Source organism: Pleurodeles waltl, chromosome 1_2 (assembly GCF_031143425.1).
Source record: "Pleurodeles waltl isolate 20211129_DDA chromosome 1_2, aPleWal1.hap1.20221129, whole genome shotgun sequence".
NCBI classification, from domain to species: domain Eukaryota; kingdom Metazoa; phylum Chordata; class Amphibia; order Caudata; family Salamandridae; genus Pleurodeles; species Pleurodeles waltl.
Window position 1 is genome coordinate 401,222,048 of NC_090437.1, and position 17,752 is coordinate 401,239,799.

Sequence of the window (17,752 nt, forward strand, 5' to 3'; positions counted from 1 at the left end):
TTAGGCAATTTTTGGCTAAAAACTGCTCCGAGAGGAGACCAGGACCAACTGTTCGTCTATCCGCCCGAGGTGAATCACTAATTGAACTGACTTCACAACAGCTCCCGCTGCATTCTTCTTCGCAGCAGCAAATCATGTTCAGTGTTTTTTGCCAAAGGGGTGTCTGCCTTTGTGGATCTCTCATCGGCTACAGCCCCCAACCTTGCTCTGCTGGAAATTTTCAACTTCCAAAAAAGTGACTAAGTCCAAATGAAGAACTCTTCACCACATCTACCTCCTCGGACACCGCCTGCAGCCCTGCTGAACAATACCTTCTCAGAACCTTTTCTTCAAATTTATTTTAAGTCTGAAGGCCATATTTGTCCGCTTTTACCTAGTCTTATGTGATTAGATGTCTCTGATTGGTGCTTTGATGATTTAGGAGCTTTGTTTTTACTTTAAGTTTAAAAATTCATAAAGCAGGAGTACTAATTGTATTTTTTTCATTTCAGTGTAAAAAATGTATTCAGATTTACTCTGTTTTTCCAAATTGATATGGAATTTTTCTTGTGTTGTGTTTTGACTTGATTGATGTCTGTGAGTTGCATAAATACTTTGCATATTGCCTCTAAGTTGAGCCTGACTGCTTTTGTGCCAAGCTATCAGAGAGGCAAGCACAGGTTAATTTAATGACTTTTGTGGTTAACCCTGCTGGGAATTTTGGCTGTAGCTTGAGCAGGTTTTCACCTGACTCAACCAACAACCCAATTGTTACACAGGGATATGTGTATCACTGGCTTGGAGGAGCCAGTAAATAAATTAATTTTCCATTAAATGTCCATGTTGGCCAGAAGCAGGCATTGAAGACAGAAGAGTGGTGAGAAAATTGCCCATATTCACTCTAGAACAGTTATGGAAATATTTGATTAATCTGCATTCAGGATTGTGTTCCAGACTAAATTTAATGAGGGAATGGTCAGACCAAATACAAGGTAGGACTGCAAAATTTGTAAAAGAAAGATTCACTGCCCAAACGTAGTCAAGCATGTAGCCCTTAACGTGTGTCGGTGTATGCACATGTTGTTTGGGTTGAGTCTCTTTAAAAAATTGTGAAGTCTTAGAACTTCTGACATCTATTTTCCTTGGTAACCCAGCAATTGAAATCTCCTATAAAATTAGGTCTTGCATGGTCTACGAGAAAATAAGAAACCATCTCGCAAAATTCCCGATAGTAAGTCAGCATGAAATTTGGAGGTCGATAATTAACAGTGAAAATTAGAGATTCATTTAAGAACTCCAATTTTATTGGGATGATGTCATTTCCAGGGATTTCACAACAGTGGAAGGTAGACAATTTCAATTGTTTTAGAATAATAGCCGTACACCTCCACCAGTTATACCAGTGTGCTTATTAGGCTGGAGAATGTAATATTTGTCTGGAAGAGAAGTTAGAATATCTGGAGTGGATTTCTCATTTAACCGAGTATTAGAAATAACAAGTATTTGCAATTCAATAGATCTTGCATTTTCAAGAGTTATAGCTACTGGCACTGTAAATTACAATGTCTTATTTATTTGTTTTGGTTTGGAGTGGAGTGGGTGTATGTGGTGTGGAGTGGAATTATGTGGGTTGGATTGGAATTGTTAGTTGTGGAATTGCGCTGGGTGGAATTGTGTGGTGCGGAGTGGATTTGTGTAGTGGAATTGTGTAGTATGGTTGATAGATGGGGTGGCAGCTGTACAGAATAGATAGGAACATAGAGAGATAGGTAGTTTGTGCACGATGGCAGTAATGACATTTCACAGGTAATGCAATTGTGAAAGAAACACTTTTGTGTGTTCTTTACCAACAATGTGAATGTTTATAAACTTCTCTAAATTGTGATTCAAAAGCACTGATCTCGCCATCCCCAGTCATTTTTGATGCTGTACGAGTGAATGCAGATACTCCTACTTGGGAGGAATGACCTGACATTTCACTTGGCAGATCTAAGGGATCTTCAGCACAGGAGCTGAAAGGATGGTCACCCAATAGAAAATCCTGTGTTCCTTTACGTGGACGTGCCTCAAAAATGTCATTTGAAAAATAAAAGACTGCAGCTCCTTTTAAGGTGCATGCAGCTGTAAATATAACACATTAGGTATCATTATTGCCTGTACAGAGATATGTGTGGATACCCATATTCTCATTGACACACTGTAGACATTTGCATGTCTAAGCGCATGCATGTGAATGGGAGAGGCTGCTTTGTCTGAAAGGAGAGGCACAAAGAATGGAGCCGGCGGAGTTGCAGGGGTGCGACGGGTGCAGTGGCACCCGTCGCGATTTTCACTGTCTGCAAAGCAGACAGTGAAAATCTTTGTGGGGCCCTGTTAGGGGGCCCCTGCACTGCCCATGCCAGTGGCATGGGCAGTGCAGGGGCCACCAGGGGCCCCACGGCACCCGTTCCCGCCATCCTGGTTCTGGCGGTGGACACCGCCAGAAACAGGCTGGCGGGAAGGGGGTCGGAATCCCCATGGCGGTGCTGCAACCGCTGGTTCCCCTTTTCTGACCGCGGCTTTACCGCCGCTGTCAGAATAGCCCAGGAAGCACCGCCAGCCTGTTGGCGGTGCTTCCGCCGCCCTCGGCCATGGCGGTCATGGTGTCCTCGAGCATACACAATTTATTATGCTTGTATGGTCACAGGGAGTGAGCTTTCTAGTTTGATGGTCAAGTTTGAAAGGGAGTCTCTTTTAAAAAGTCACTAATAACAAAGGCGGCTGCAAGTTACTCTTTACCATATCTCTGGGTGAATTAGAGCACGTTAAAGAGGGGAGCGAGATGCTGTTGAAAGTCGCTGAAACAGTTGTTTGTGCTAAAAGAATATCCACTGCCCCTTTGAAAGCAGCATAAACAAACCATCTGAGAATGCTTGTCAACCACATTAAAGAGAACAACTAAGTCTGGACAGTGCCATCCTATGTCTCACAATGCTGATAAAGTTATCATCAGTGTTCATGCAGATATTACCAAAGCTGATGGCTTCTGCATTCTCAAAGTTTCTATTGCATGAGATAGGCAGTTCCAGCAACTGGCGGGAAGGACCAAAGTAGAAAAGAGAGACAGTTGGGACCATGGGGAGAAGAGAAAAGACTGAAGCGTGGTAGGAAGCAGGGCTGGGAAGACAGCTGCAGGGGAAGCAGTTTCTGAAGGAGACTGTGTCAGGGGGTGGAGAAGAGCAATGCAGTATGGCTTAAGATGCACGCCCCTTCCACGCACAGTACTGTGTGGGAAGCTCCTGTCATGCTAGGGGCCTATGAATACGGCCCTAAGTTCCTCTGAGATTTAGACACCTTTTTTTGGTGAAGTGGCTGGTCCAGGCCGGACACGTGCAGGTGCGGTTGCCTTTCGTGCTTTTGGCAAGCCAGCGGTATACCGTTGAAAGCATCCATGCCACGGCCAGTCGTAAAAATGGCAGGGCCACAGACAAAAATCCACTAGAGTGTGCTATCAAAATGTCGGCTCCAGAGGTGCAATCCCAAAAAAAATGTTTAAAAAAAATTCGAACTCCAACAGAATAAGTAGCAGACTCGGAGAGATATGATAGATTAACAACATTGCAGTTCAAAAATCGCAAATGAGCTCGTTCAGATTCTTTATTCATTAAACCTTATTTCCTATTCATTAAAACTCAGATTCACAAATTAAAAGAATGTCTAAAATACTGATTAATATGTACACAGTGAGTAGTCTGGCAAGACAACGACACGTTGTACCCTCTCTGGTCTAAGGTGTGCAGTTTATAGTTATTATTCAATTTTTTAAAAATTTCCGGTACTGATGTTTTGTAATGGCAGTGCTCGGGCATAAATTCTAAGCAAGTACCTGCATAACCCCAAATGTGCCAATAAAGAGTAGCTCGGAATTAGAATGCTGTTTATTTAAGAAGTTTTATTAGGTGCAAGCATGTCACCTCAACGCCGTTCACAATTAGTTAAATGTAAGTTAATTAATCAAGGAGAAAACAGAACCATTTTTGGCCTGTATTTCTTATTTGTATTGCCCATACGTTTTATAACCTATATTTTAAATGGATCAAGGCATTAACTTATTTTGCAATCACTAGCAGAATCGCATTTCCTTTACAAATTCCAAAAGTGACTTGTTTCTAGAGTTTGCTGACAGCAGCGTTTGCAGCTTCGAGATGGGTTCTTAAAAACCTTTGCACCTCCTGCCAGGCATGGTCTTGTGCCATCCCGTGAGCTGCAAGTTCCCCACCCCATGCCAAAGGTAAAGGGAAGAAGGGATTCAATGACATAGGGCAGAACGGGGAGCCTGGTGGCTCGATAAGATGGCCGGCGTCCGGGTACAGCAGGAGCTGACCTCTCATGTTCTTGTGCTTTCTCATCCTAGCCAGCATCTCATTTGCAAACCTCTTGCTGTTAAAGTTTGCATCTTTACCTCCAACCACAAACAGGATGTGACCCTGTACCCTCTCTACTGGGATCAAACTCTTTTCATTCTCTTGAAAGTCTCCTATCATGTTGGAGAACGTCATAGCCCCAGACTCAGTCATGCGGAGCCTTTCAGCTGAGTAGGGGCTACCAGGGATGTAGATGTCCTTATAACGAAGTGAGTTTCCAGTGATGGTGTTTGCCCCATTGATAGACACAGTTGCAGTCACCTCCTTCAGATACGCCGCCATTGACAAACCAATCTCTGCACCTTTGCAAACTGAGATCACTCCAACCTTGGGGCCAAGAACCTGAGAAACAAACAAAAGGGAAAAGTCATGCTAGTTCAATAGTAACTCCGACCATTAGGGACTATCTTATATCAACAGCACAATACACAGTAAGATCTTCATAATGCCTTGTTGTTGATGGCTCTTCTTTCTAAGGGTATGTAGAAAAAATGGCTTGCTTCAGAACAATACTGCAATAAAGGTCTGTGTGTGAACTAGTGTCTCGGTTTTTCCTCAATACTATCTCTTACAAGTAGTAAGACACAGTATATATGTTAAAGGAACGAAACTAATCATGGAGTTGCATTTGTCAAATACTAGGTGGAACCACTTGCAATTTTACATATTTGTATTTTTTTCACAATAGCAGAATGGATGCTTTGCAAAGGAAAGGAAACAAGAGATAAGGATTGCATGTGCTTTTTCTCAACAAACAGCATTTAAACCGAGATCAATTAGCCTCCAGCTTAACATTTGATTTCACACTGCTGATTTGGCCCCTTCTATCTTTTTCAACCCTGTTAGTGTATGCACACCAAGGGGCATATTTATGAAAAATGACACACAGCAGCACTTGGCGCAGTTTTGCATCAAAAAATTTAGCACAAGCTAGTGCCATTCCCTAGCGCCATTCATGCGCCATGCCATATTTTAAAAAAGAAGAACAATGGCGCTAAGGACTGGTTAGCGTCTAAAGAAGAGACTCTAGCCGGTGAGGGATGGGGTTAGGGAAAGTGGTGCTAGAGGGCCAAAAATTACACTTGTCTGATTAGCGCAATCAGCGTAGCTTAATTTTTTAGTCAGACAAGCAGCCAAAAAATGATGCCTTTCAAAGTATTGACAGGAGACATTTGAACAAGCTCAGTGTCCATCACAGGCGACAAGTGTCCCCAGGACAACCCTAACACAACCAGTGCCAGCCAGGGGGCCCCATGTAAGCGGCCCTCAGTGGAACACAACAGACAAGTATGAATACTTTTCTGGGATGGGCTCCCTCATCCTGTAGTGTCTCTGTGGTGTGGGTGGTGGTGATGCTGGGGTTGGGTTGGGCATCTATTTACCCAATGTGGTGTCTCCATGGTGTTTCCCCACGGAAATGTGCCTAGCAGCACTTTAATGCCTAGTCTGACGAGGTGTTAAATTTTGATGCTAAGTGGCCTTGGCGTCATTCTTTAGGTCCGCCTCCTTAGTGTGCGTCGTTTTAACATTGGGTGGTAAATATGGAGTTGGGAGGCTGGAGTCATTTTTAGGAAGGGAACGCCTACCTTGCAAATTATTGTTGCAGTTCGACACAAGGTGGGTTGGTGCTTCCTGAAAATTAAGCTAACTCTGACATTTTGATGCTAGACAGGTCTAGCGTCAAAATATAAATATGGAGTTGAGTTAGCGCCACTTTAGCATAAAAAAAGTGCTGCGTAGGTGGCACTAGCATTTCATAAATATGGGCCCAAGTTTCCTTATGCAGTATGGAAATCTCTTCACTGCCCTTTATGTTCAACAGTTTGGATGACAGTAACCTGGCTAGTGCTGGGACATTTCTTCGAAAGCAGCTGTTTGTGCTCAGAAAATACCAACTCATTTATTCATTCATTCATTTATGTGTTTATTCATTTATTTATAGCGTATACACCAGTCCTGTGTTTTAACATGTTTTCACAATTATAAAAGCTTTTTGCACTTGAGCTCAAATCAGATTAATTTCTGGGAGAAATATTACATTCCAAGATTCACTTTAATAGGACAGGCATAATGTTAAAATTGCAAGTCAGATCCGCAGAAATTGAAAATTTGTGGTAGTTGTGATAAAAGTTGGACATTTGCACCAAATGAATAACATGCATTGGATAGCAGGTCCTGGTTGAGTTTTAGTCAGCTGTTAGGTGATTCCTGAAACTTGGAAGTTGACATGAGAAAGATTGTTTTGTTGTGCTCCTTTTTTACTTTTTATATTACCTGGAAAGGTACTGGGAAGATGCTTTGTATTATGAGCCTTGGCAGTTTCCAGCTTTCCTGAATTCAAATGATGTGTTAGATCATCAGACTGAGGGGCAGATTTATGGAAAGTGGCGCTGCACACTTTCCCTGCGCCCCTTTGCACCCCCCTACTGCCACCATGCGTGCGCCATATTTAAAATACGGCGCACCATGGTGCAGGGTGGGGGTCAATAGCATTATCTTTCATGACGCTATTGATGTACTCTGCAGGAGTAGTGCCAAAATATTGGCGCTACTCCTGCAGAGTACATAGGGCCCCATTCTAAAGAATGGATGGCCCCTTTTAAACCCTGCTCTTAAGCAGGCGTTAAAAGTGCCATACAAAATGGCATAAGGAAATCCCATAGATTTCCTTATGCCATTTTTCCGGCTCCCCTAACAGGGGAACGCCCCCTTTGCATACATTAGGCCTGGCACAGGCATAATGTTGCACAAAAGGTTACAGGGTGGGGAAATGCATTCAATGCGCCACCCTGTAAATACGGCGCAGGAATTTTGGCCTTGTTGGGCCACATTAACGTCAGAATAAATTACGTTACTGTGGCACAAGGTGGCGCTAGGGGCCTATAAATATGCCCCTGAATTTTTAGCCCTACCCTTCCACATAGAGGCTGGAAGGTAGGGTGCTGGGTGCTGCAGCAATAACTATGCTGAATCTTCTGAAGTTTAAGTAGCATTAAAAATGCCTGTAAATGTTGTTGTTATCTTCTCACATTTGCTGTGTGTTCAAAGAAAGAGATCAGATGTCAGACTGTCTTCTAACATATGGGTTTTGCATTAAATAGCTGCTATTTCAACGAAGGATATGCTGTCTGTAAATGACAGTGCACTACCGCACCATGCTTTAGTACTATATTTGTGACAGCGTGCTCCGAAAAACATCATACTTTCTTGATGCATAGGCGTGACTCAATTGCAGCCCTTATTGTTTGTGCCATGCTTGGATATTTCACAATTCCTATGACTTCCATCATGTAACAGTGATGGCAGCATTCCCACTCTGAAAACTGTTCCAGCGCCACTGCACCTCGCATATACTACATATCAGAATCAATCTAGCACCTGGGGGAAAGAGTCATCTTTTTTCCAGACCAGAATAATTGTTCAGTATGGATCTTGTAAAGTGACTCTGTACAAAGTTTTTAGAGACTAAGGGCCATATTTTTACTTTTTGACGCACAACTGCGCCAACGCAGTTGTGCGTCAAAAATTTTAACGCCGGCTAACGCCATTCCAAAGCGCCATGCGGGCGCCTTATTTATGGAATGACGTTAGCCGGCAGAGCTGACTGGTGTGCGCCAAAAAAAATGACCCACACCAGGCAGCACCGGCGTAGGGGAAAATGGAGCTTGGGCGTCAAAAAATAGGGCAAGTCGGTCTGAGGCAAAAAATCTGCCTCAACCCGATTTGCGCCATTTTTTTTTACTCCCACCCTCCATTGACATGACTCCTGTCTTAGAAAAGACAGGAGTCATGCCCCCTTGCCCAATGGCCATGCCCAGGGGACTCCTGTCCCCTGGGCATGGTCATTGGGCATAGTGGCATGTAGGGGGGCACAAATCAGGCCCCCCTATGCCACAAAAAATAAAAAATAAATTACTTACCTGAACTTACCTTAAGTTCCCTGGGATGGGTCCCTCCATCCTTAGGCGTCCTCCTGGGGTGGGCAAGGGTGGCAGGGGGTGTCCCTGGGGGCATGGTAGGGCACCTCTAGGCTCCTTCCGAGCCCACAGGTCCCTTAACGCCTGCCCTGACCATGCGTTAAAAAATGATGCAAAAGCGGCTGGACGTCATTTTTTTTGACCCGCCCACTCCCGTGCGTCATTTTTGCACGGGAGTTTAAATAAGGCGCACATGCCTTGGAGTCATTTTTTAGACGGGAACGCCTACCTTGCATATCATTAACGCAAGGTAGGTGTCCACGCTAAAAAACGACGCAAACTCCAAGATCTTTGGCGCTAGACGGGTCTAACGGCAAAGTATAAATATGGAGTTAGCTTTGCGTTGGATTTGCGTAAAAAAAAACTACGCAATTCCGGCGCAAACAAAGTATAAATATGCCCCTAATTTTCTAGCTAAAATGTTAGAAGCATCCACGAACATATCAATATAGGGAATGAAATTGCAGGGCAATTTGTCTCGTCATGACCACGGTCAAGACCGGCGTCATGCAATCATACGGCATCAAATCAGAAGTACTTCATGTAGCTGCCTGCCTTCTTTTCTGCATGGATGAATTTCCCCTGTGTGTGTTACAGGTCACACCTTCAACTCCGAAGACAAACATTAGTCATGCCATTTTTTATTCTCTCACCTTCCCAGTTGCTCAGGTAACCTGTTTCTTCTTTTCTTTCCTTGTTTCGTGTATTTTTCCCCTCTATGTATGTTCTCTGTACTACTTTAATGTTGTATAACACGTCAGCCTACGTATGACAAGCCTTGACAGTGACATTGGTGTCGACCATTGGAACATTCTCCAGTTTCTAAGGTCACTAGGCTGCTTTGTGAACTCACTCACCACACACGGCATTGAACATTACCTTTTTCTCCTGCTTCAGGCATACATCCTCAAAATTAACAATATTTGTTAAATGATCTTTCATGTTTAACTTGAGTTCTGCTTTACCAAGGTCAATCAAATTTGGACAGCCCTAGAAATAAAATTGCTTTTCTTACTGAAGTGTCAACCATCTTTGTAGGATGGTCAGAAGTTATGAACATCTTCAGATCCCCATGAACCACAATATCCATTGTTGTCTGGTTCATAGAAAAATAATATAGGGAATATGAAAAATGACTTTGAGATCAAAATCTAATGTTGGTGTTATGTTACGTTACATTACATTATGCTATGCTATGTAATGCTATGCTTTGTTAGTTTATATTGCCTTATGTCATGTGCATTTGTAGAGCACATGACTCACCTGGAAGGGTATTCTAACCGTGAAGCAGAAGCTGTAGTGCCAAGCCAGGGCAGATGAAAATCAGGCCTTCAGTTTCTTGTAGAAATCAACAACCCAAGGAGGCAGCTTTGATGTGCAGGACATGTTGTTCTAGGATTTAGATGTGAAGAATGAGAAGGCAGAACTGCTGTATCTGGTTCTGCATATGCCGGTGGTGTGTGCAAGAAGGATTCCAGCTGAGTGGAGGTTTCTGGGAGGTTTGTAGAAGTTTATTTGGTTGTTGGGGTACATGGGGCCAATCTTGTGTAAAGGTTTTCATGTGTGCATGAGAACTTTTAAGAGTGCTTGTTTGCGGATTTGGAGCCAGTGGAAATCTTTGAGGTGTGGGGTGATGGGGTATGGGGGTGAGCCTGGCCTCTGTCTTTTGTATAATCTTGAGTCTTTTGACGGGTTGAGCATTGATTCCAGTATAGTGCGCAGTGCTGGAGGCTAGCTTGCTGGTGATGAAGGCTTGGGTGACAATTCTGTCAGTGTTGGTGTGAAGCCATTTGAGGATCCTCTTGAGCTTCTTGAGTGAGTTGAATCAGGATTCAGAATCCGTTCACTTGGCTGAACATAGTGATTTGGTTGTTGATCACTATTTCGTGGTTCTTTGTGTGGGTTCCCTGGAGAGATGTGAGTCTGAATTTGGCAGGCCACTAAGTGGAGTCCAGGGGTGAGGTGTCTTTGCTGACTTCAATCTTGTCTGTGTTGAGTCAGTTGGTTTTCATACATCTGGGGATTTCTGTCATGCAATCAAAGAAATTGGTATGATATGATGTTGATTCTATGGGGCGGATGATGCTGGCGAGCGTGGTCATGTATGTGTGGAACCGGGTGGAGCTAAGGGGGATCCTAGTGGACCTTCACACATGAGATTGCATTGCAGATGCGTTCATAACACATATTTCTAGAATTTCATCCAAATTATGTTCAGAGGTTGCAACAGGGTCCCAAACAACATATTTTCCATAATTGCTCAAACAAGTGCCTTTGCTTCTTTTAGCCTAATGGTCCAAAATTAATTGTAGCTTTTTTCCGGCTTTACTAAAAAATAGGAAATACATGTTCTTTACGGAAAGACTTCCAGATTCTCCTAAGACCATTTCTCCTTTTCTTCATGCCAGGAGGATTTAGCATTTCAAAGAAATTGGTCATATTCATGCTCTGCTACTTCAGCACCCTTGTAAAAGCAATACTAATGTCCCCCACATGTTAGAGTTCTGCTCTCTGGGAGATGTGTGGACTTTTCCAGTTTGTGACTGCTGTGGCTTACATGGCAGTCATAAATAAACAGGAAAACATTGGCATTGTAGGAACCTCCCTTACCTCCCTAAAATGACAGTTCCTCGGACACCATTCTTGTTGGTTTTCGCAAAAAGGTTTCCTCAGCGTGCTAGCGGCATGATTGATCTGCGCCCCAGGAGACTGCCAAAGCATCACCTGTCATATTAATTGCTGTGAAGGGAGAACAACTGCTAGTACTGTAGAAAACATCAATGGTGAAAATGAAAAGTGAATCATGGAAATTTGAAAGACCATTTTAGTATACCTTCCTACTCTGAAAGATATCAATATCATTGAGAATGTGTCTCCTTTTCAAACCCAGTTTTGTCACTCTTGTTTTCAGCTCCAGTTCCAACTAGATTGTATCACATAGAGCCATATGGTCTGAATGCATAGGGTAGCATTCTTGGGATATGGATGGAAATCTACCATCTTTTTTCCCAAGGTTTTTAGAGCTTCATAGAGAAACAGGCAGCTGAGCTACTGTCCAAAATCACCAGCTACCCACATTGTAAAAAATGCATGGATTTACCTGTGTGACATATGTTGTTTTCAGGTTGCGTTTTATGTTACAGGCACTGGGGTACCAGCTTTATTGGGAACCATGTGGGAACACAGAATAGTAGACCATTGTTATTGCAAATTGGGTTTCTCTGCATTTGTGGCCTTCATATGTAAGCCAGTTTGAAAGAAAGAAGATATCTAATAGTATGGTTAACCACAAATTCAGAAGTGTACAAATAACCACTGTTCCTAAATTCAGTATCTTGTGTAAATTTCAGAAATACATAGGTTTCCTTCATACTCATCATTTATTCTTTATATTTTACCATACAAATCGTTGCATATCTGTACACAGTGAAAAACCATTGTAAGGTAAAGCTCAGTTGTGGGCTCTGGGCGGTCCATGCTTTGGTGGAAACTATGAACCCTCTATGTCACCTCAATCAGAAGGGTCAGTTGGACATAATGGTATATTCATTTTGTAAATCAGCCATAGTGACAGATGCAAATGTCTGTTTATCCCTACTCATTTCCATTATTTATTTTAGGTCAATTGTTTTTGTTAGAGAAACATAAAACTTTGAGGAATCTCCAACAAATGACCATGTGCTCAATTCCGAATTTTGGTTAATTTTAAAAAAATTATAGCTTTCTAGGATCACCATAGTTGTTGCAAATGCTTCCTCCACAAATTGCAAGTAGGTTGAAAACATGAAAATGGGTAAAATTGACTATGCCTAAGAAAAATGCAAAAACTGCGGTAAAAATTATTTCTGTTCATACAACTGTTTTTTTCCTGAAAGCTGGGAAGATCGTGCTCCAAGCATAGCAAACCATTAGTTGATACCATTTTAAGAAAATATATACCTTTCTTGCACAACAATTTACTCCCATTTTCCACAAAACTCCCCAAACATGTAGCTATAATTTGGCTATTTTCTGGGTCCCTTCCAGAGAAAGCTACAGACCCTGGGTACCTGTAGACTCTCCAGGATGTTGGAAACAAGTATGTAAATGTGAATTCCTCATTTTGAAAAAGAGTTCTAAAATCACATGCTAAGCAGCTAACTAGGTGAATTTGGAGAACAAGTTTGTTAGTGTGTGTGTGTGTGTGTGTGTGTGTGTGTGTGTAATACATGTGTCTGTCTGCGTGTCTGACTGTCTGTAATATATATCTGGCAGTGAGTATAGGTAACATGTTTGACTGTGTGTGCTGTAATTGTGCCTATGTGTGTGTTTGACTCGTATTTAATTAATGTATGTGGTTTCAAAAGGGATGTATGGTTGTGTGAGAGGTTTATGTGAGAGAGAGCTAGATATAAAGAGGGAGAGAGACAGAGAGAGAGAGAGGGTGAACGAGAGAGAGAGAGAGAAAGAGAGAGCGAGAGAGAGAGACAGAGAGAGAGAGAGATAAATAGTCTAGGATTTCTTTCTGGCATTCTGGTGCACACAGTTCTGGTTCTCCTATCATATATCCATGACTAAGATGGTCAGAATGAAAAAAGAAAAATCCTGTAATGCATGAACAAGTCACTTCATGGAATGGGGACACTGATGACTAATAGAGAAGGAGTTAGTGTGTGAAAGTGTGTGATAAAGCGAGTATGAACGTGTCTATGACTTTCCTTGTGTGTGAGCCTGTAAGAAAGTAGTATGCCTCAAATTGTGGGTGTGAGATCTACACATCGACTGCAGAGTCTCCCTATGGTAACGTTTAGGGAAAATGAAAAAAAAAAAACCGAAAATAACCATTACAAATATTGCTATGTTAATTATTAAGGAAAATTAATTGTACATATTTACCTTCAATGTAGATCTAAATAAAAAGTGCTGGAGAACTGTTAAATTCACTTTATATTAAAATGTTAATTTATGAAAACAGAGTAAGATAAACTAGCATAATATCTTCAAATTTTAAATGTAAACACTAATTCCCCCACCTATAGAAAAAAATTGCATTATTGATTTATAAAGGCAGTGTATATTTTTAATTAAAACTAATGTAATTGTTTTAATTAGCTTTATTGTTACATTATTTTTCTATTCAAGATATGTTACTAAATATTTTATATTTAAAAAAATAATTTGTACTGATTTATATATTTTTGTCATTAATTTATATTTATTTATATTTTTATTTTTTGACTATTTAAAATAATTTAATTCACTTTAACATTATTTCCTATGGCGTTATATTTTATGTCACTACCTTCAATATTTTCTGTGGGAGGGTGTTACAGTACCAGTAGCTGGCTATATATAGTTCTGGACTTACTAAAGTTTTTTTAGTGGTAACTTACATTTATAGTTTGTGAATACCATAAAGTAGTAAACTTACTCCAATGAGTAAATTTACTCAATAGTGTAGGTTACCTCTTTGTATCATGCCCCATTTCTCTCACCCAGCCAAGTCACAAAGATTTTGATATGAGTAGGTATGGTTTACTCATAGTACTCTTGGCTTACTCCCACAATCCAGGAGTAAATCAGGAGCACTACAAGAGTAAATTGCATCAAAATCTTTATTCTTTGGTCCTCTTGTATCTAATAATCTGTCAATTCAGACGAATGCACTGTGCTGTGAAAGTTATGATTTATAGATCCATACACTTTAAAAAAACACTCATAAAGCAGATAAAAAGGCCTGTGGGTGTCCTTGGTCAACCATGGGTGTTGTCAGGAAAGCATGATTTAATTTGATTTAAAAATCTATAGAAAAAATTATTACCCAAATAGAGTGTTCTGGTGTCACCCAATGTCAAAGAGTTGTGGAGTCAATTTTTACCTTTGGTAGGAGGTTTAGCAATAAGCCTATTAGAGACATTATTACTATCTATAAGAGTGAGGGCCAGATTTATGGAGCCCTTGCGCTGTTCCAATGCCATATTAGGGTATTTTTTTATGCTAATGTGGCGTAAGGGGAAAAACGCTGCACCATATTAACAAAGTGGCACAATGCTTGTATTGCGCTACTTTGTAACCCCTTGTGCCACACTAGGCCTGCGCCAGGCATAATTTATACAAAGGGGCGTTCTGGCACTAGGGCAGCCGAAACAATGGCACAAAGGAATCTATGAGATTCCTTTGCATCATTGTTATCAGCATTTTTTAGTGCCTGCTAAGTACAGGAGTCACAAAGAGGCTCCCATTGAATACAATGGGCCTATGGGTACCTAGCAGGATTAGTGTCATAATTTTTTACGCTAGTCCTGCAAAGCCTACTGCCATGGTGTGTTGTATTATTAATACGGCGCTACCATGATGGCGTTAGGGGGGCGCTAAGGGCCTCAAGAAAAGTGGTGCGCACTAGGTGCAGCACTACTTTTCATAAATATGCCCCTAAATGTATTTCTGTTGTGTCTTATTGAGCTGGGATGTAGAAATTCAAGGGTGTGGGGCCATTGCAGCAGGTTGAAAACAAGTTTTAGCGAAGACTGTTGTATACCCCAGTCTACCCCTTCCTTTATGTGGCATTCAGAGACCGTTTTGAATTCGGTGGACAATAAAATTAAACTGGAACAACTTTTAATATGGCTTAGAATCTGCGGGACACCGGAACCACAGCTTCAAGAGATGTATTGGCGGATTGTCTTGCTCTGAACAATGTCTATGCTATTCTTTGGTTCAGCTATATCAGGATGGGAGTTTTAGAGTTGAGCCTGACGGAAATGTATAAGAATGCTGCAGCTGTAAGTGCAAAGTCTGACGGCCAGGTAAAAGAGGCTTTCATGGTAAGGCAGGGCAGATATCATCAGGCGAATTTTGATAAATTGGGTGTCTGTGTTAATTACAATCAATCAAATTGTCATTTGGGTGTGATTCCTACCTTTCCTGGTTTTACAATTTGAATCCTAATTTTATTTTACAAGATTCGGTTTTAATTTGCAGTATTTTAAATTTATTTCCCAGGAATGCTGCTTGTGACTCACTGCTACCGAGATGTCCTTGCAACAATGCTACCAAACAAAGTACAATGCATTTTATTATATTCTGTTGTTTGTACCGTTATGTAAGAAAGCATTACCTGACTCCAATTTTACTTTCTTCTAAGATTAGATCCTATAAAGAGGCCTTCGCTCCTGCAAAAGTTGGATAATAAGGAGCTCTCTGTAGTAAATTTTGTTTACCTTGAACTGGAGATTAGAAATAGGTATCGATCAGGGTAAATAATTGCGAGTCATCAACTGCCCCATTAAGGGTGCAGAGTCCATTAGTAATTCTTCCCAGGGTCCCATTGGCTTGGATTCTGAGATATCTTAAGGTGCAGTGGGCACAGTGTTCAGGTTGTTTTTAGATATCTATTTTATAGCTGTTGTATATATACATTTGAAGTTGGTGTTTATGATGACTGTTAACCTTGTATTTCTAGGATTTGAGTTGTACTTTTATTGCCAAATAAGGCCGAATAAAGTTTGATTGACTGACTGAGTGTTCTGGTGCTCGGGAACCAAACATATGAGGGAGCAACTTCAGAGAGAACAGACAGGTTTTTAACAATTTACAACATATCAAAAGGTTTCTTTCAGCAAGAATGGAGCCAGATGATCATCCCAGGCCTGCGCAGTGAAGGATGAGAATGCATATGTGCCATTGACCTCGTAATTACTATCTTTCGCACGAATACTTGCAATATTCCCGAGATGGAAGCTTCCAATCACATTTAAAACACGTAAGCAGTTAATTGGGAAAAGCAATTCATCCTTCTACTTCATTTTGGATGGCTAAGGGTGATGACGATATTGACTTTCTACCTGTAAAAGAACAGGAATTTGGCGATAGTTTCCATGTATTTCACTGATTGTCTTTGGGAAAAGGCCGTGTACTACAAAGAAGTGATGAATGTCCTTCTTGGAACATCATAAAACAAATGAATAACGCTTGGCAAGTCTACAAACCGAGTAAAAGTACAACGTTGCTCAACAGGCTAGTGTTTCACTGTCAAACCAGGTTCCCGTGCGCGCACTGCTGCACGGTTCAGCGTGCCTGGTGTTCCATTCCATCTCCTCCATCTCTCAGTTACTTTCATGTTAATTTGACGTGGCCGTTTCCCCTATTGTAACATTCAAGCGCGGTAGGACTTTCCGGCTGCCCTAAGGACATAATGCTCTCCTTGTTGTTGGTTGTGCACTGGAGAAATCATCTCTTAAATAATCGAGTAAGAGTTTCGCAGGTGAGAAGTAGAGCCAGGCAGCCATGATCCTCATAATTAAAGACAGCAGTATTTCCTTTACAAAGTAAAAACCTTAGTTCTGAAAAGTGCTTAATTTGTAAATAAAAAGGTGCCGGTGCCCAAAGCCCTCCTCTTAAACAAGCAGCTGCAATTAAATGTGCGAGCACGGAATACTGAGGCAGCGTAATCCTGAAGCCATCTCGGGCCTCTTTAATCCAAGTACAGCCAATCCCTGCCCCTTCAGCTCACTCTTGCAGCTTTCTGCTTTCTCTCATTTTGGCGCTTTTTCGTTTTTCTCTTCCTCCCTCTTTCCCATATGTGTCTTTTGCTCGCAGTAAATGCTTGAGGCAAAAAAACCTACTCGCCGGCCCTCAAAAATGAGTGCCAACACAAAACAACAAGCACAAATTAAGCACTGGATCTGAAGCGTGGAGTACAATATATACCTGAATAAAACAGGATTTCGAAATTATTATAAATTCTGAGGGCAGATGAAAATATAAGATATATATAAAACATACTAAAATATCACAGACAAAAACAATAAACAGTGATTTGAACTCCGGAGATCGGATGTGAACTACAAGTAGAGACGTAAGCAGTTGAAACTAAATAATATGAAACAGCATACTATAGCAGTGCTCATTCGCGTAGGCAACCTGCGGCTGTCACTCAAGACGACACAAGAGGAGCTTGACTTTCTGATCTCTAGCGACTTCTACCTATATTGGGCTGCGTTTAAGAGAAAGCAAACATTAGTAGGACTTACCTTGGGGTGTCTCAAGAGGATCTTTACTGCTTCTTCGAAATACTCCAGATCCAACTCGCCCATAAAGCTTGGCAGATCATCATATGCAAAGTAGGCCACTGTGAGAGCAGCAAAACCACGGCTGGCCAGGAGACTGCTGCGGAACTCTGTGAGACCCCCAGTACCGCCAAACAGGTCAATGACTCCAGGAAATGGACCGTCTCCTGCAGAAGAGCAGAAGATGAAACTGATGAGCCAGTATTGTTTTCTGATGTTTGTAGACATGTAGGGCCATATTTATACTTTTTGACGCAAAACTGCGCTAACGCAGTTTTGCGTCAAAAAAATTAGCACCGGCTAACACCATTCTGAAGCGCCATGCGGGCGCCGTATTTATTCAATG

The 17,752-nt window shown here is 41.5% G+C and overlaps 1 protein-coding gene across 1 annotated transcript in view; it reads right to left on the reverse strand.

Moving 5' to 3' along the window:
- Positions 1-3,606: 3,606 nt before the first annotated feature.
- Positions 3,607-17,752, reverse strand: part of LOC138300554 (acyl-coenzyme A amino acid N-acyltransferase 1-like) — a 186,062-nt gene continuing 171,916 nt past the window's right edge. The window contains exons 3-4 of the mRNA XM_069240090.1: positions 17,371-17,573; positions 3,607-4,724 (exon numbers count right to left, since the gene is read on the reverse strand). Coding sequence (XP_069096191.1) covers positions 4,128-4,724; positions 17,371-17,573 — 800 coding nt within the window. The 3' untranslated portion in view covers positions 3,607-4,127. The remainder of the gene's footprint in view (positions 4,725-17,370; positions 17,574-17,752) is intronic.